Source organism: Pantherophis guttatus, chromosome 15, assembly GCF_059756535.1.
Source record: "Pantherophis guttatus breed Tessera chromosome 15, ASM5975653v1, whole genome shotgun sequence".
In the NCBI taxonomy this organism is placed as follows: domain Eukaryota; kingdom Metazoa; phylum Chordata; class Lepidosauria; order Squamata; family Colubridae; genus Pantherophis; species Pantherophis guttatus.
Genome location: NC_142077.1, coordinates 6,131,529 through 6,147,114, shown reverse-complemented (window position 1 = coordinate 6,147,114; position 15,586 = coordinate 6,131,529). Strand labels below are relative to the sequence as shown.

Below are 15,586 nucleotides of genomic sequence, written 5' to 3'. Positions count from 1 at the left end.
TGAGTGAAAACCAAATGAGTAGGGGGGGGGCTTTTCAAATTTACCTTTCCCTCTTTTCCCCTTGTAAATAGGCAGCTGTCAATAACGCCAATCAAGGCTCCCTCCTGGCATGCTAATGATTTTATCCAACGAGGACTTGAGCTCTTTCAAAAGGCCGTTTCTACAATTTTGATCTGCTCTGGATGGCAATTCATGGATATTTTCTTTCCTAATTCTCCTTTTTCACCCCTTCCTCTTCCTCCTTTCCATGCACACACACGCACACACACACTCTCCCTCCCTCCCTCTCTGTCTCTGTCTCTGTCTCTCTGTCTCTTACTCTCTCTCTGTCTCTCTCTATCTCTCTGTCTCTCTCTGTCTCCTTCCCTCTCTCTCTCTCTATCTCTGTCTCTCTCTCTCTGTCTCCCTCTCTCTCTCTCTGTCTCCCCCCCTCTCTCTCTGTCTCCCTCTCTGTCTCTCTCTCTCTGTCTCCCTCTCTCTCTCTCTCTGTCTCCCTCTCTCTCTCTCTCTAACTCTCTCTCTGTCTCTCTGTCTCTCTCTGTCTCCCTCCCTCTCTCTCTATCTCTGTCTCTCTCTCTCTGTCTCTCTCTCTGTCTCTATCTCTCTCTGTCTCTCTCTGTCTCACTCTCTCTATTTCTCTCTCTGTCTTCCTCTCTCTCTCTGTCTCTCTCTGTCTCTCTCTCTCTCTCTCTGTCTCTCTCTGTCTCTATCTCTCTCTGTCTCTCTCTGTCTCCCTCCCTCTCTCTCTCTGTCTCTCTCTGTCTCACTCTCTCTATTTCTCTCTCTGTCTTCCTCTCTCTCTCTGTCTCCCTCTCTATCTCTCTCTGTCTCTCTCTCTCTCTCTCTGTCTCTCTCTGTCTCCTTCCCTCTCTCTCTATCTCTGTCTCTGTCTCACTTTCTCTCTGTCTCTGTCTCCCTCTCTCTGTCTCTCTCTGTTGTCCCCCCCTCTCTCTCTCTGTCTCCCCCCCTCTCTCTGTCTCCCTCTCTCTCTCTCTATCTCTATCTCTCTGTCTCCCACTGTCTCTCTCTCTTTCTCTCTCTCCAGGCTCCCGTTGCATCCTCTGAAAAATTAATCAAGGTGATAGCAGTTTAATCTATCTCGCGGAGACGCTGAGCTTTAATCAGGCTTTCGTGAAACGCAGCCATCTATCGCTTTGGGGATCAATGCCACGCGTCCCCTCCCTTCCCCTCCCCAAACCGAAGTCGTTCCAGCCGCGCGCCCCCTCCCCTTCCTCAACTTCCCAATTGGCGTTGTGATCAATCACCTTGCCTGTCCCCCTCCCCTCCCTTCGTCCCCGCCAGCTTAATTATTTTATTTTTATCGATTGGTTGATTAAATGTTTACGCCTCCCCGACTCTTGGGGGAGCGAGGTTTTCGCAAATAAAAGATACACGACTATAAATTAATACAAGGATAAAAAAACAAAACAAAAAAAAAACAAAGACGCGCACACAATCTGGATAACTCACGTTGTCCTTGCCTGGGTTTGCAATTTCAGCGAAAAAAGATTTTTTTGGGGGGGGGGTTCATCCTTGCTTTAAGATGGCACCCTGGGGACCCTTTTGTGGCCTGCCTTGGGGTTGTGCGCCCCTTTCACCTACTATGCTGAACCTAGTTCCCGGAATAACCCACTTTCTGGATTTACACAGTCTCTAAACCCTTAGCCACAAATTAACCGAGATTATCCAAGTTTGGTGCGTTGCCCGAATGCAGCCATTTGACTTCTGGTTCGCCAGTTCATCTTCTCTTATTCAGCCATTGGTTGAGCTGCTGTGATGTCACAGAACAATCCACAAAGGCTCCGCCCACCACTGAAGAAATATCAGTTTTCTGAACGCGAGAAGTGAGATTGGCGAATGGGATGAAATTCTCAAATTCGGGTGGGGGTATATATATATATATATATATATATATATATATATATATATATATGTATATGTATATGTGTATATATATGTATGTTTTCTCAGGTTTTCGCGGGTGTTTGTATGTAGGTCTTTGGTTATTCAGGTCTTCTCCCACGTAAAATTGGAAGTGTCTTGGCGACGTTTCGACGAAGTCTCATTCGTCATCTTCCAGGAAGCACGAAGCCGAGAACACCAGCCTGAAGATGACGAATGAGACTTCGTCGAAACGTCGCCAAGACACTTCCAATTTTACGTGGGAGAAGACCCGAATAACCAAAGACCTACATATATATATATATATATATATATATATATATATATATATATATATATATATATATATATATATATATATATATAATTATATATATATAATTATATATATATATATATATATATATATATATATATATATATATATATATATATATTATTATTATTTTAATCCCTTCCATCTGCAGCAACATCCTTATTGCACTCAATGTCTTTTCTTTTAAAAAACTGAACATTTTTGCTGGAAGTCGGTGAACTCAGCTGGATTCCGCTCTTGAATCAATTCTGAGAAATCAATCCCATTTGTTTTGCGCATTCGGATCAATTCGAATCCCCCAATCCGGCCTGATTCGACTGGGGGACGGGGGAGGGGAGAGGTGAGGTGCCTCTAAAAAGCAGGCACATAGTTTAAATTCGCCAGAAGCGTCGGACACGATCCAAACAGTTTTGAATCGATTTGGCCTTTTTTTCTGGTCGTGATCCACATTCGAAATCCATCTCGGTCTGATGCTATGGATCAGCCAACATGCCACTTGGGCTGACTCACCTTAACCAAGTTTCTCTGAGTCTTTTTATTTATTTATTTATTTTTATAATTTTATTCTTAAACATTTTTGAATACAGTGTATTGTCGGGGTATACCATTTACAAGGGGAGGGGAAAAAAAGGCCAGATAGAAAATAAGTAATAAATATTAACACATAAGTTTCTTTTTATATTGGCTTATTTACATTTTTGTTAACGATAATGATTGTAGATATAAACCATCTCTATTTTTAATACAAGCATTCATTTTCCTCCTCTAATTTCTACCTCTTGTGTCTAACCTCTCAGAAAATCTATTCCATATCAAATAATATTTGGTGTCTTCTTTATCTTTTATTTTTAAAGTTAGTCTGTCCATTTCAGCACAATCTAAAAAATGTTCGAATTACTTCCTCATCTGATGGGGTGTTCTCATTTTTCCAGTATTTAGCAAATACCCTGTTTGCCCCAAAATAAGACATCCCCTGATAATAAGCCCAATTGAGCTTTTGAGCGTGTGGCAATAAGGCCAAGCGCTTATTTCAGGGTTCAAAAAAATGTAAGACAGGGTCTTATTTTCGGGGAAACAGGGTATGTAAAACTAAATATGTGTGTGGTCCTTTTATCAAAACCCTCTGGTATTATGCCCAACAAATATATTTCTGGTTTCAGATCTATATTCCGTTTAATTTTCTTTTCCAGCCAGCTATGTATTTTCTCCCAATATTTTCTTGCTTTGATACACATCCACCACATAGGATAGTAAGTACCTGCGATCTGATTGCATTGCCAGCATTTGGCAGACAGATTACCGAACATTAGTTTCTGTGAGTCTTTAAAACCATCTGCATGTGTTTTGCTTTGGCTGTTTCAAGCATTAAGCTTCTCGGCAAGAGCCAGGCAGTGATGCCAAGATGGTGTTTCCTGCCCATGTGCAGAGTTTCCTACGACTTTTTCTCTCCTCTCCTCTTCTACTGTATCTTCGGGCTGTTAGGAGCTGAAGGTGTCAAACTGAGCAGAATATACAAGTGTAGAAAACACGCACGCCACAAAAAATTATAAAGATTTTTTCAGCGTGTCCTCTCGGCAGCTGAGAATTTGCAAAATGGGGTGGGGGAGGGAGAAGCTTTAGGCTCTTCCCCCTCCCCAACTCGTCAAAGTGAGAATGGAAGGGGAATTGCCAAGTTGTCCGCCTTGATGGGAAGGGTGGGGGGCAGTTTCTCTGCTCCCCCCCTCTGCTTTGCACCTGAAGCCTTTCCCCGCGCGATGTGTTGACAGTAATTAAAAATGCCACACTCTCTTTCTCTCTCGGTCCTATTTCCTGCAACCGCTAGCTTATTACCGGAGGGGGGGGGGAAATGATTGTGCTCTTGAAACTGGACGGATTTTTCTTCCTCTCCTGCACACTTGCAGGCACACACAGCTGTGTGCGCACACACGGATCCGGGGAAGGGGATGACAGACAGTTGGTGCAATGGGCCGTTTTGTCTCCTGGGACTTTCGGGGTCGTTCGGCCGCTGAATGTGGGTGGGCTTGTCAGTCAGTGGCGGGTGGGGTGGAGTGGGGTGGGTACTGGCAGCGGGAAGGTTGAGGAACGGGGGGGGGGGGTGAGTTCGAAAGTCTAGACAAGGTTGCTTCCTTCCCTGGGGTGAGGAGTGGGTTGCAAGAGCTGAGTCTTTTCTCTGCTTTGTTAACCCCTCCCTCAATGAACGGGTCTCCAAGCTGGTGGGTTTCCTGCCTGGAAAAGGGGGAATTTCTGTTGTTGGTTTTTTTTTGTTTTGTTTTTTGCACAATGCAAGAAAAGTGAATTTTAAAGCAATAGCGATAACGCTTATATACCGCTTCATAGTGCTTTTACAACCCTCTCTAAGCGTTGGCTCAAGAGGGACGCAGTGGCTAAGACGCTGAGCTTATCGATCAGAAAAGTCAACAGTTCAGCGGTTCGAATCTCTAGTGCCGTGTAACGGGGTGAGCTCCCGTTACCTGTCCCAACTTCTGCCAACCTAGCAGTTCGAAAGCACATAAAAAATGCAAGTAGAAAAAATAGGGGCCACCTTTGGTGGGAAGGGAAGAGCGTTCCGTGCGCCTTTGGCGTTGAGTCATGCCGGCCACATGACCACGGAGACGTCTTCGGACAGCGCTGGCTCTTCGGCTTTGAAACAGAGATGAGCAGCGCCCCCTAGAGCCGGGAACGACTAGTACATATGTGCGACGGGAACTAAGAGGTTTACAGAGTCAGCCTCTTGCCCCCAACAATCTGGGTCCTCATTTTACCCACCTCGGAAGGATGGAAGGCTGAGTCGACCTTGAGCCGGTGAGATTTGAACTGCCGAACTGCAGCTGAAGTAGCCTGCAGAGAGCAGATCTGCTTAAAAATCAGACTTGGGTCTTGGGAAGCGTGCCCCACTCCACGGTGCTGGGGTGATCTCCTTCCCACTCTTCCTTTCTTCCCAATCCTTTCGCGTGGAATCTCCTTGTGGCGTCTCATCCATCGCCGAACAAGGATTTTCTTGGTTTTTTTGAAAATCGGGAACCGTCAGCTCGGTCCTGCTTTGCTTATCAGCGGAAATTCGGCTACTGATTATGGTTCGTACGTTGAGGGCTGCTTGCAAGATGGAAAGCCCTCCGGTTGCGTTTCCAAACAGCCTTTGAATCCTTGACAATGTTAGTTTGTGGCCGTAAGTGAATTTATCTTCCCCTTCTGCCGCCTGGATTTTTCCATCAAGTTGCGGCTTTTCTCTGGCACCAAAACGGTAGTTTTAACGTTTTATACAAAAGTGATGTGTAAATAGCGTGAATTTAAAAACAATGATAGAGAGAAACCAAGGAGGCTTCCTCCAGCTAGCATCTTCCAACTCCCACGAACAATTTTAGTCTTTGCTTTGCAGTTGAAAAGCAAAGAGACGTTTAAACAGGCTGCTTTTGATATCCAGGTCTTGCTAACGGAGTCTTCTTTAATCAGATTTGTTGATAAAGAAAAGGCAATGGTGTTGCAGAAGTCTCGACAGCGAGATACATTCCCTTGAGCGCTTAAATTCGGCTAGACTTATAATTCTCTTTTTAAAGGAGAGTTGGGGAAAAAAAAGATGTGGAACCCCGGACAAAAAGTCTTTCTTTCATTCATTCATTCATTCATTCATTCATTCATTCATTCATTCATAAATAAATAAATAAATAAATAAATAAATAAATATCCAGAAATAGTTAAATTCAACAGTCCTCCTGCTGCATCGCGTGCTAAAATGTGCTAGACTCCGTCGGTAGGGGATTTTGACACTCCGTAAAATGAGGCACCATTCGTTGGGCGCCAAATCCTTTCCCGGGCCTCGTTTTCAACTCTTCGCGCCCGTATTCGGAATCCTGAGGACTAGAAACTTAACTCGGCGAAGGGAACACCGCGATGTAAAAAAATGGTGTTACATTGGTAAGAACCCTTTCTTTCTCGCTATTCATCCTTCCTTTTTTCTTTTTTTCCTTTCTGCCCCCCCACAGAAAACTCCCACACGCCCCTGTTGGAGGGCCCGGTGACGCAGATGACTCCGGAGGAAGATTACCGGCGGCTGATGTCCGCACTCAATGAACACAGCACTTTCGAGGAGCAGCAACAGCAACAACAGCGTCTCTACCAGTTGGCCGGCGGGATCTCCGTCCCGAGTCACAGCGGTGAGGATGGGGAATTCTGGGAGTTGAAGTCCGCGCATCTTGGAGAGTGCAACAAAGATGGTTGGGGGGTACGGGGCGGAGGCTAAAACATCCTGTTGGAAGAAATGTCCTTCTGGGTTCAGTTCCAAGTGGGGAGAAACATGCTTGGAAAGATGATTTTTCGTGGTGGACAGGATCACATGCCTTGAAGATCTTGGGTGAAGAGAAAAATAAGGGAAGAGACTCTGAGAGTGCCTTTCTGGGCTTTTGAATTTGAACTTGCATTCTGATTGGTTGTCAGACTCCCATAGGGTCATGCAGGGGTAACTTTGTAGGTTGTCTGTCTCCCAGGCTTGGTTGGCTCTTGCTGGGTGATGATGCAATGAAAGGGCTTTGGGATTCCTGTTATGGCTCTGCCTGAAGGAGGTAGATCTTTGTTATGTAGAATAGACTGGCCCAGGCCTTAATGGCCCATTAAGGGGGGGTGAGTTTTTGCCTCCCTTTTTGGGGAAATATTCTGCCCTTTTAATATTTCCTAAAATATCTCATTTTCCTAGGAGACGGGTGGGTGCTGAGTTCCTACAATACAAAGGACGATGGCAGGAATTGGGTGTATCTAGTTTAGTGATAAGAAGGACCAGGGGGGACATGATACCACGGTTCCAATATTTGAGGGGCTGCCCCAGAGAGGAAGGGGTTCAAACTATTTTCCAAAGCGCCCGAAGGCCAGACAAGGAATAATGGATAGGAACCGAGCAAGGAGAAATTCAATCTGGAAGTAAGAAATACTTAATGGATCAGTGAACAGCTTTGGAGGTTATGGGTTGCTCCATCCCCGGAGGCTTTTAAGAAGAGATTGGACAGCTGTATTTGTCTGAAACGGTACCGGTTTCTTGTTTGAGCAGGGGGTTGGACTAGAAGACCTCCAAGGTCCCTTCCAATTCTGTTATTCTATTCTGTGAAAGTGGCCAAGTTTTGGGGAGGGGAAAAAATTTCTGTTTAAAGACTATAAACGCTTCAACACTGGTTATTTTGTGGGTCTGATTAGGAGTGGTGCGGTGGCCTAGAGGTGGAGCTCTCGCCTCGCAATCAGGAGGCTGTGAGTTCGATCCTAGGTAGAGGCAGATATTTCTCTCTCTGGGCACGATGAGAATATATAATGATGGTATATATATATATATATATAATATATAGTGATGGTGAACCTATGGCATGCATGCCAGAAGTGGCACGCAGAACCATCTCTCCAGGCACGCGAGCTGTCTCCCGTTGCTGTTCTGGGTTCCGGCGCGCTCGGCAGCTGGTCTTCACGCACGCGGGAGTGCCGGAAACCGGAAGAGTGTCTACCGCCCGGTGTGCATGCACACACCAGGAAGATGATCTGGCTTCCAGCGTGCACATGCTCACTGGGTCGCTGCCCTTCTGGTTTCCGGCAACTGCGCACGCACTCCCGTTTCGGCATTCGGTGCTGAAAAGAGTCGCCAACACTGATATAGGTTGAACTAAAACTCCGCATTGGTGACAAGAAAGGCATCCGGCCAGTAAACAACTCAGCTCCATTCAGTTGCCCAGACTCCACCCTGCGAAGGGATTATGGCAGAACCTTTTTGCCATTGTGTGCCAAAAGTGGGGGAGTGCAGGGGGGGTCGCACTCACATGTGCCCACACCCATAATTCAGTGCACCCCGCTCCCCCCATGCAGGCATGCGTGACACCCCTGCAGTCCCCCCGCTTTTGGCACGCGATGGCACGGTGGGCCCAGTAGGCCCATTTTTCGCCCTCCCCAGGCTCCAGAGGCTTACTTGGAGCCTGGGGAGGGTGAAAATAGCCTTCCCCATCCCCCCGGAGGCCCTCCGGTGGCCGGAAATGGCCTGTTTGCTGACTTCCGGTGGGACTGGAAGGCCCATTCTTCGCTCTCCCCAGCCTCCAGAGCCTTTCTAGGAGCCTGGGGAGGGCGAAAATACCCTTCCCCTCCCGAGGCCCTCCAGAGGCCGGAAATAGCCTTCCAGTGGGCCCGGAAGGCCCGAAAATCAGCTGAGCTAAGGCAACACTCGTGTGCCCACTGATATGGCTCTGCGTGCCACCTGTGGCACACGTGCCATAGGTTCGCCATCACGGGATTATGGGGTCGTTTAAAAAAAAAAAAGATGATAATGATTTTGGGGTCTGATTGTAAATCCAGGATGGCCACTTCTGAGCAGTGCAAAGTTTTTGTTTTTTGTTTTGCTCTTATCGGCTGGAAGATGTTTTAATTCACCCTCGGTGCTCGGAGGGTGCCCGCTGGGGGAGCGAGGCTCAATTATAAATGGTATTTCTGCCAGGCGAAGCTCTTGATGATATGCAGGCGCCCACCGGTGGCACCAACTCATCTTTAATTATTTAGGGTTTTTTTTCCCCCTTTCTTTCTTTATTTGCGGCTTTAATTGCGGCGTCTGCTTCTTCCTCCTCCTCTCCAACTTGCCCCCCCCAGCCTAATTCCGCATTTCCCTCCTTGTAAATAGGCTTATAAGCAGCTATAAGGGATTTCCCCCTCCCTCCTTTATATTTTATTAAGCTTGCATCAAAATAAAAACACAGAAAACCTTCTAGAGCAGTGATGGCTAACCTTTTTGCCGTCACGCGCCAAAAGCGAGGGTCGCGGGGGAGGGTTGCGCCCACGTGTGCCCACACCCGTAATTCAGTGTGCCCCCCCCCATGCATGCGCGACACCCCTGCGCTTCCCCCAGTTTTGGCACACGATGGCATGGTGGGCCCAGTAGGCCCGTTTTTCGCCGGAAACAGCCCGTTTGCCGACTTCCGGTGGGACTGGAAGGCCCGTTTTTTCGCCCTCCCTGGGCTCCAGAGCCTTTCTAGGAGCCTGGGGAGGGCGAAAACGGCCTTCCCCAGAGGCCCTCCGGAGGCCGGAAATAGCCTGTTTCCTGACTTCCACTGGGCCTGGAAGGCCCGAAAATCAGCTGGCCGGCACACATATGCTTGCCAGAGCTGAGCTAGGGCAATGCTCGCGTGCCCACCGATATGTCTCTGTGTGCCACCTGTTTGCCATCACGGTTCTATAGATTCAGTAGGCAGAGTTTTCGTTCGGCTAGCTCACATCCCAAAGGCCAGCCGAAACTCTTCTCATTCCTTTCAAAGCCCCAAATTTGGCCTCTCTTGCGGTGTGAGAGAGATTTGGCCGCGGGAGCCTTGAATTCGTAAATGGAACTTTGCACACGCTCAGGGGCACTCTTGACCCACCGCGAAAAGAACGAGCTGAATTCGCCGGCAAGCCTAATCTTGGTTCCATTTGATTCCACGAGGGTTTGCGATTGACTGATAGCGGATTTTATTCCTCCCGGCACAGATATCCTCCGAGCGCGTCAAGAGGTCGCCTCGCGAAACCCCGGCGGCCTAGAGCCTCACCTTCCCTCGGCCAGCAACTCGTCCAGCCAGCGCAGAAAGCAGGGGCTTCCTCAGCACCGGGATTCACACTTCAGTGAGAGGTATCTCGACGCCGTGCCCATTCTTACCTTCGTACAGGCGGTCCTCGGCTTACGACTTGTTTAAGCGACCGTTCAGAGTTACGACGACGCTGAGAAAAGTGATTTACTTAACAATCGTGATGACCTGCTGGCTTCGGCAAGTCTGTGGAGAAGGTGGCGGGGAAAGGCCACCAATCATCATCTTGCAATGTGTCGCTTAACGACTGCATAACAAAAAAAAAAACCATCGGTTAAAATCAGGCGCGGTCAAACCACACCGGTGAACAATAAGTTTTCTGGTTCCGGTGACAGTCGTAAGTCGAGGACTGTCTCCTTCGCTCTTTTGCAAAACTGGGAAGCCGTGCCAAGGTCTGGGGCTCGAACAAAAGCCAACGGCAGGCAGGGAGATTTATGGCGTCTCCCTTTCTCCGGGAGGTGGGCGGTAATGCACATTGGGGGGGGTTGCGGGGGCCCTGGAAGCCGCTTGGCGTGGTGCTAAAATTCCATTTCAGCTTCCTGTCGGACTCCGCAGGGATTCGATCAGCACAGGGAGGCCATTGTGGCAGGAAGAATAATTAGCTGTTGAAAAATTCAGCCGGTTGCTGGAGGCAGCTGAGAAAGGAGAGGAGAGGCAGGAGGGGGAAAAGATCCGTTTGCAGCCTTGCGGATGATGGGATATGGATGGGGGATCCCTAGCTGAGGAAAGGGGTTCAAAATTGGCCCGAGGAAGCAGGCAGGAATGGCCCAGGTTCAGCGGTGAGGATGGGAAATTCTGGGAGTCCACACGTCTCGAGACTTTGGAAAGAGTGCAGAGAAAAGCCGCAAAGATGATTTTGGGGGGGGGGGGGGCTGGAGGCTAAAACCTAACGTAGGACGATGGCAGGAATTGGTTGTGTCTAGTTTAGCGATAAGGGACGCGGTGGCTCAGCGGCTAAGACGCTGAGCTTGTCGATCGAAAAGTCGGCAGTTCAGCGGTTCGAATCCCTAGCGCCGCGTAATGGGGTGAGCTCCCGTGACTTGTCCCAGCTTCTGCCAACCTAGCAGTTCGAAAGCACTTAAAAAAATGCAAGTAGAAAAAATAGGGACCACCTTTGGTGGGAAGGGAACAGCATTCCGTGCGCCTTTGGCGTTGAGTCATGCCGGCCACATGACCACGGAGACGTCTTCGGACAGCGCTGGCTCTCCGGCTTTGAAACGGAGATGAGCACTGCCCCCTAGAGTCGGGAACGACTAGCACCTACGTGCGAGGGGAACCTTTACCTTTAGTTTAATGAAAAGAAGGACTAGGGGTGACATGATAGCAGTGATCCAATATTTGAGGGATTACCACAAAGACGAGGGAGTCGATCTATTCTCCTAAGCCCCAGAAGACGAGAAACGATGGATGGAAACTAACCGAGGAGAGAAGCAACCTGGAATTTAAGGAGAAACTTCCTAACAGCGAGGACAATTAACCAGTGGAAGAGAAGTCGTGGCTGGTGCTTCATCCCGGGAGGTTTTTAAGAAGTAACTAGACAGCCACTTATCTGAAGTATGGTATAGGTTCTCCTGCTTGAACAACAGGGGGCTGGACTAGAAGACCTCTTAAGGTCCCTTCCAAGCTTATTCTATTCTATTTTAAGAAAAAAAGTGGGGGGGGGGGAAAATATCAGGCCCAGCGGTCTCAACCTGTGCTTTTCTACTTTGTTGGAGAGTAGAATTGCCATCGTGGTTGGGGCTTATGGGGGTTGTGGTTGACCCATGAACATTGGTGTCCGAGGTCTGCTCTTAAATAGCCTGCTTTTTTTGGGGAGGAGGGGGGGGCGGGCTGTGTTGTTCGGTGAGAGCGACGTCGGAGTTAAAATGCAGCAGCGCACCGGGTGTGCCTGCTAATGACTTAGAAACATCGATTAGGTGCAGGCCATTAGTGCGTATTGTTAAAGAAAAAGCCAATACTTTTAAAGCTCAGCAAACCATTTGTCTCCTCTTAAAGGACATATCAAATTTAGCCACGGCGGGAGTTAAGATCCTCTAATATCTTTGCAGGCAGGTTTGGGAGAGGGGGGGAAACGATACGGGAGGGGGGGAGTATTTACTCGCGTGCAAACACGCAAAGCCAAGCGAGCGCCCATTATAGAAAATCGTATCGATCCCTTTTCCCTTTTTAAAAGTTGATTGATTTATTTTTTAAAATATATTTTTTGGAAGACTGATCTCGCATTGGCTCCCGGGGCTACAAAAGGGCAGAACTCGTGGTCCGGAAAAGCAAAGAAGACCTCCTGGCCGAAAAGCAGGGGTGAAATGCTCCCGGTTCGGATCTGGTAGTGATGACGGTGGGTGGTTCGGAGAACCGGCAGCAAAAATCCCTGCCCCCCCCCCGCTGCCCATGCCCAGCTGAGCCACGCAATTATCAGAGGCTTTTTTTTTACTTTTAAAAGCCTTTTTTCTTCGGCTGAAAAAATGCTTTTAAAAGTTAAAAAATACCCCTCTGATGATCGCGCGGCTCAGCTGGGATCGTCAGAGCCTTTTAAAAGCATTTTTTCTACAACCTCTTCCGCCGAAGAGGTTGCAGGGGAAAAAAAATGCCTTTAAAAGCCTCTGACGATCCCAGCTGAGTTGCCTGATCGTCAGAGGCTTTTCAAAGCCTTTTTTCTACGACCTCTTTGGCCGAAAAAATGCTTTTAAAAAAAGCCTCTGATGATTGCGTGGCTCAGCTGGGATCATCAGACCCTTTTAAAAGCATTTTTTCTACAACCTTTAAAAAAATGCTTTTAAAAGGCTCTGACGATCCCAGCTTGATTGTCAGAGGCTTTTAAAAACATTTTTTTATACAACCTCTTCGGCTGAAAAAATGCTTTTAAAAGTAAAAAAAAAAAAAAAAAAGCCTCTGATGATCGTGTGGCTCAGCTGGGATCGTCAGACCTTTTTAAAAGCATTTTTTCTACAACCTCTACAAAAATGTTTTTAAAAGCCTCTGACAATCAGGCAACTCAGCTGGGATCGTCAGAGCCTTTTAAAAGCATTTTTTTAGAGGTTGTAGAAAAACTGCTTTTAAAAGTTTTTTTTTAAAAAAAGTTGGCCACGCCCACCCAGTCACATTACCCCCCCCCCCTCCCCACCAAGCCACGCACACAGAACTGGTAGTAAAAAATTTTTACATTTCACCACTGCCGAAAAACATAGGGGTTTGAGGGTATTTTTAAGGGGAGAGAAGGGCGAGAGAGAGAGAGAGAAGTCCATATGTTTGGCTATATAGTTGGTCTAGAGTTATGGGGGGTGTGACACCCCCTCCCTGCAAAGAAGATCAGATTAATACCTGCAGTGTGACCGTAAATCTTGCCCCCCTCCCCAAGGCCCGCTTAATCCTTGCCAAGTAACGTCAGCAGCTCCTGCCAGCTCAGCTGCCCGTAAGCAGATTGGCCTGGGTGACACCGGATTCTCAAGAGCCCTTTGCCAAGTCCGAATTAACCCGTTTTTCGTGCCTCTCCCTGGGAGGGGAAATCCTTGCTTGGGGAAAGGCGGAGGTGAGTGGGTGGGTGAGAGAAATGACCCATATTCCAGAAACTTTAAAAAAAAAAAAAGTTTCCAACCCTCAAAATCTGTTTCTGTCATTTTCTTGGCAGATTTGGGGTTTTGGCTGATCCATCTAGGGTGATGAGGGCTGAAACATACGATGAACGGTTGCAGGAACTGGGCCTGGTTAGTCTAGTGAAGGGAAGGACCAGGGGAGACAGGATAGCATCTTCCAATATTTGAGGGGCTGCCCCAGAGAGGAGGAAGGGGGTCAAGCGATTTTCCAAAGCACCCGAAGGCCAGACAAGGAACAACGGATGGAAACTGATCAAGGAGAGAATCAATCTGGAAATAAGGAGAAATTTTCTGATAGGGAGAACGATCAACCCATGGAAGAGAAGTTGCCTTCGGAAGTTGTGGGAGCTTCATTCCTGGAAGCTTTCAAGAATAGACGGACTGCGATTTGTCAGAAATGGTGTGGGGTCTCCTGCTTGGGTGGGGGGTTGGACTAGATGACCTACAAGGTCCCTTCCAACTCTCATTAATCTAATCTAATCTAATGTATTTGAGAAGGGCCTCTGTGCCAGTAGCGGTCATAAATGCAGGTACTCCTCGATTTAATGACCATAATTGAGCCCAAAGTATCTTATCTATCCATCCTACCTTCCTACCTACATCTGTCTTTCTTACCCTATCTATGCATTCATCCATCCATCCATCTCTCTCTATCTATCTCTACCTACCTACATACTACCTATCTCTATCTACCTACCTACCTACCTACCTACCTACCTACCTACCTACCTATCTATCTATCTATCTACCTACCTACCTACCTACCTAAACTATCTATCTATCTATCTATCTATCTATCTATCTATCTATCTATCTATCTATCTATCTATCTACCTACCTACCTACCTACCTACCTACCTACCTACCTACCTACCTACCTACCTACCTACCTACCTATCTATCTATCTATCTATCTATCTATCTATCTATCTATCTACCTACCTACCTACCTACCTACCTACCTACCTACCTACCTAAACTATCTATCTATCTATCTATCTATCTATCTATCTATTTATCTATCTCTACCTACCTACCTACCTACCTACCTACCTACCTAATTTATCTACCTAACTATCTAACTTATCTACCTAACTATCTAACTTATCTACCTACCTATCTATAAATCTATATCTATCTATCTATCTCTCTACCTACCTACCTATCTACCTTAACTAACTATCTTATCTATCTATCTATCTATCTATCTATCTATCTATCTATCTATCTACCTACCTACCTACCTACCTACCTACCTACCTACCTACCTAAACTATCTATCTATCTATCTATCTATCTATCTATCTATCTATCTATCTATCTATCTATCTATCTACCTACCTACCTACCTACCTACCTACCTACCTACCTAAACTATCTATCTATCTATCTATCTATCTATCTATCTATCTATCTATTTATCTATCTCTACCTACCTACCTAATTTATCTACCTAACTATCTAACTTATCTACCTAACTATCTAACTTATCTACCTACCTATCTATAAATCTATATCTATCTATCTATCTCTCTACCTACCTACCTATCTACCTTAACTAACTAACTATCTTATCTATCTATCTATCTATCTATCTATCTATCTATCTATCTATCTATCTATCTATCTACCTACCTACCTACCTAAACTATCTATCTATCTATCTATCTATCTATCTATCTATCTATCTATCTATCTATCTATCTATCTATCTACCTACCTACCTACCTACCTACCTACCTACCTACCTACCTAAACTATCTATCTATCTATCTATCTATCTATCTATCTATCTATCTATCTATCTATCTATCTCTACCTACCTACCTACCTACCTACCTAATTTATCTACCTAACTATCTAACTTATCTACCTAACTATCTAACTTATCTACCTACCTATCTATAAATCTATATCTATCTATCTATCTCTCTACCTACCTACCTATCTACCTTAACTAACTAACTATCTTATCTATCTATCTATCTATCTATCTATCTATCTATCTATCTATTTATCTATCTATCTATCTATCTATCTCTACCTACCTACCTACCTATCTCTAAATCTATATTTATCTATCTATCTATCATCTATCTATCTAGATCTGTCTTTATCTATCTGCATCTGTCTTTATCTATCTGCCTCTATCTATCTATCTATCTATCTATCTATCTATCTATCTATCTATCTATCTATCTATCTATCTCTAA

General features: G+C 46.2%; 1 protein-coding gene across 2 annotated transcripts in view; it reads left to right on the top strand.

Moving 5' to 3' along the window:
* The window catches only part of SAMD11 (sterile alpha motif domain containing 11), a 109,510-nt gene that overhangs the window by 69,694 nt on the left and 24,230 nt on the right, over positions 1 to 15,586 (top strand). For both annotated transcript variants that reach the window (XM_087878893.1, XM_087878892.1), the window contains exons 6-7: positions 6,199 to 6,369; positions 9,689 to 9,827. In XM_087878893.1, coding sequence (XP_087735019.1) covers positions 6,199 to 6,369; positions 9,689 to 9,827 — 310 coding nt within the window. The remainder of the gene's footprint in view (positions 1 to 6,198; positions 6,370 to 9,688; positions 9,828 to 15,586) is intronic.